The 1,352-nt window shown below is 69.5% G+C and overlaps 1 protein-coding gene across 1 annotated transcript in view; it reads right to left on the bottom strand.

The window, feature by feature from the left end:
* Positions 1–1,352, bottom strand: part of BAHCC1 (BAH domain and coiled-coil containing 1) — a 3,575-nt gene that overhangs the window by 1,222 nt on the left and 1,001 nt on the right. Inside the window, exon 2 of the mRNA XM_015559789.1 lies at positions 196–313. Within this exon, the coding sequence (XP_015415275.1) occupies positions 196–313 (118 nt within the window). The remainder of the gene's footprint in view (positions 1–195; positions 314–1,352) is intronic.

Below are 1,352 nucleotides of genomic sequence, written 5' to 3'. Positions count from 1 at the left end.
TGTGAGTGTGTGTGTGTGAGTGTGTGTGTGAGATGGACAGAGTCACCTGCACGCCCAGGGGCCGCCTCTGCCTGGAGGGACCTGAGTGGCTGCATTGGTGGCTCGGCTCTGCACTGGGCCCCAGCTGGGGGTTGGCTGCCCGTCCACTGACATCCCGCCCCTCCCCCAGCCCCAGGTGTGCTGCCGGGGACTCACCCCGGAGCTGGGCTGCAGGCCCAGGTAGACGCCCTTCTCCAGGCGGCTCCGCTTCTTCGTGGGCCCCTCGTCGCCCCGAAGCTCGGCGCACAGCAGGCTCAGGCTGGACCGCACCGCCCTGGGGGCGTGGGGAGCAGGTGGGCACAGGCCGGAGGCAGGCATACCTGGCCATCTGGCCTCGCCCCTCACAGTCGGCCAAGGCTCCTCAGGGCACACGGAGCTGCCAGGGGCGTGGGGGGGGCGCTGTGCTGAGCCCCGGCACCTGCCTCCCCAGCAGTCCCCTGTGCCCCTGGCCAGGGCTCCAGGGCCGTGTCAGCTGGGCCGCTGTGTGGGTGGGTCGTGCCTTAGTCTTTCCACCTGGACAATGGAGCTGGTGATAACGGCCTTTCCGCAAGGCTGAGGCCCATGAGCTGGGACCAGAGGCGCCGGGCGAGGCTCCCGAGAATGGCCCGCTCCCCACATCTGCTGCCATGAGCCTGGTGAGCAGCGGCGGGTGATCATGCCCACACTCCGCCTTCCAGCCCCCAGGGCCCCCGCTGGGCTCTGCCCGAGAGCTTTGTCCTCTGTTTGCCCTCGGTCCTGGGCCTTGAGGGAGGGGGCCCTGCGCCTCACTGATCCAAGCCTCAGTTTCCCCGAACCCCACAGGAGAGAGGCTGGGAGCTTGGCTGCCTGTCCTTTGCCGGATGGGGCTTGGGGGGTGGGTCATGCGCCTGTCCCCTCCCCCGTCCACAGCGATAATTGTGATGAGTCACAGATGGGGCCTGAGGGGCCTGAGGGGCCGGGCCTTGTGTGGCCGGACCTTTCGGCCCAGAGGGAAGCTGGCCGGCAGCCACCGTGGCCCTGGGACCCCAGCCCACTTCCTGCCTGGGCCCAGCTGCGGCAGCCATCCGGGCAGGGCCCCATCGTGGGGTGGACAGTGGGCAGGAGGGAGCCCTGGTTCTTGGGGAGGGCAGGCCCTGGACTCGGTTCCTTCCTTGTCCAGAGGCCCTCGTCCTCCAGCTGGGCCTGGCTTCTGGGTCAGGGGAGAAGGTGCCTGCAGTGCAAGCCCGGATGGGCTGCCAGGGCTGGGGGCTTGGTGCCAGGCAGGCTTGAGGACCCCTGGCCAGCAGCCCCCACGGCACTGGCTGATTCTCAAAGGGAGCCCCCCCCCCCTTCAG

Source organism: Myotis davidii, unplaced genomic scaffold, assembly GCF_000327345.1.
Source record: "Myotis davidii unplaced genomic scaffold, ASM32734v1 scaffold211, whole genome shotgun sequence".
NCBI classification, from domain to species: Eukaryota; Metazoa; Chordata; class Mammalia; order Chiroptera; family Vespertilionidae; genus Myotis; species Myotis davidii.
This window is presented reverse-complemented; position numbering and strand designations above follow the sequence as displayed.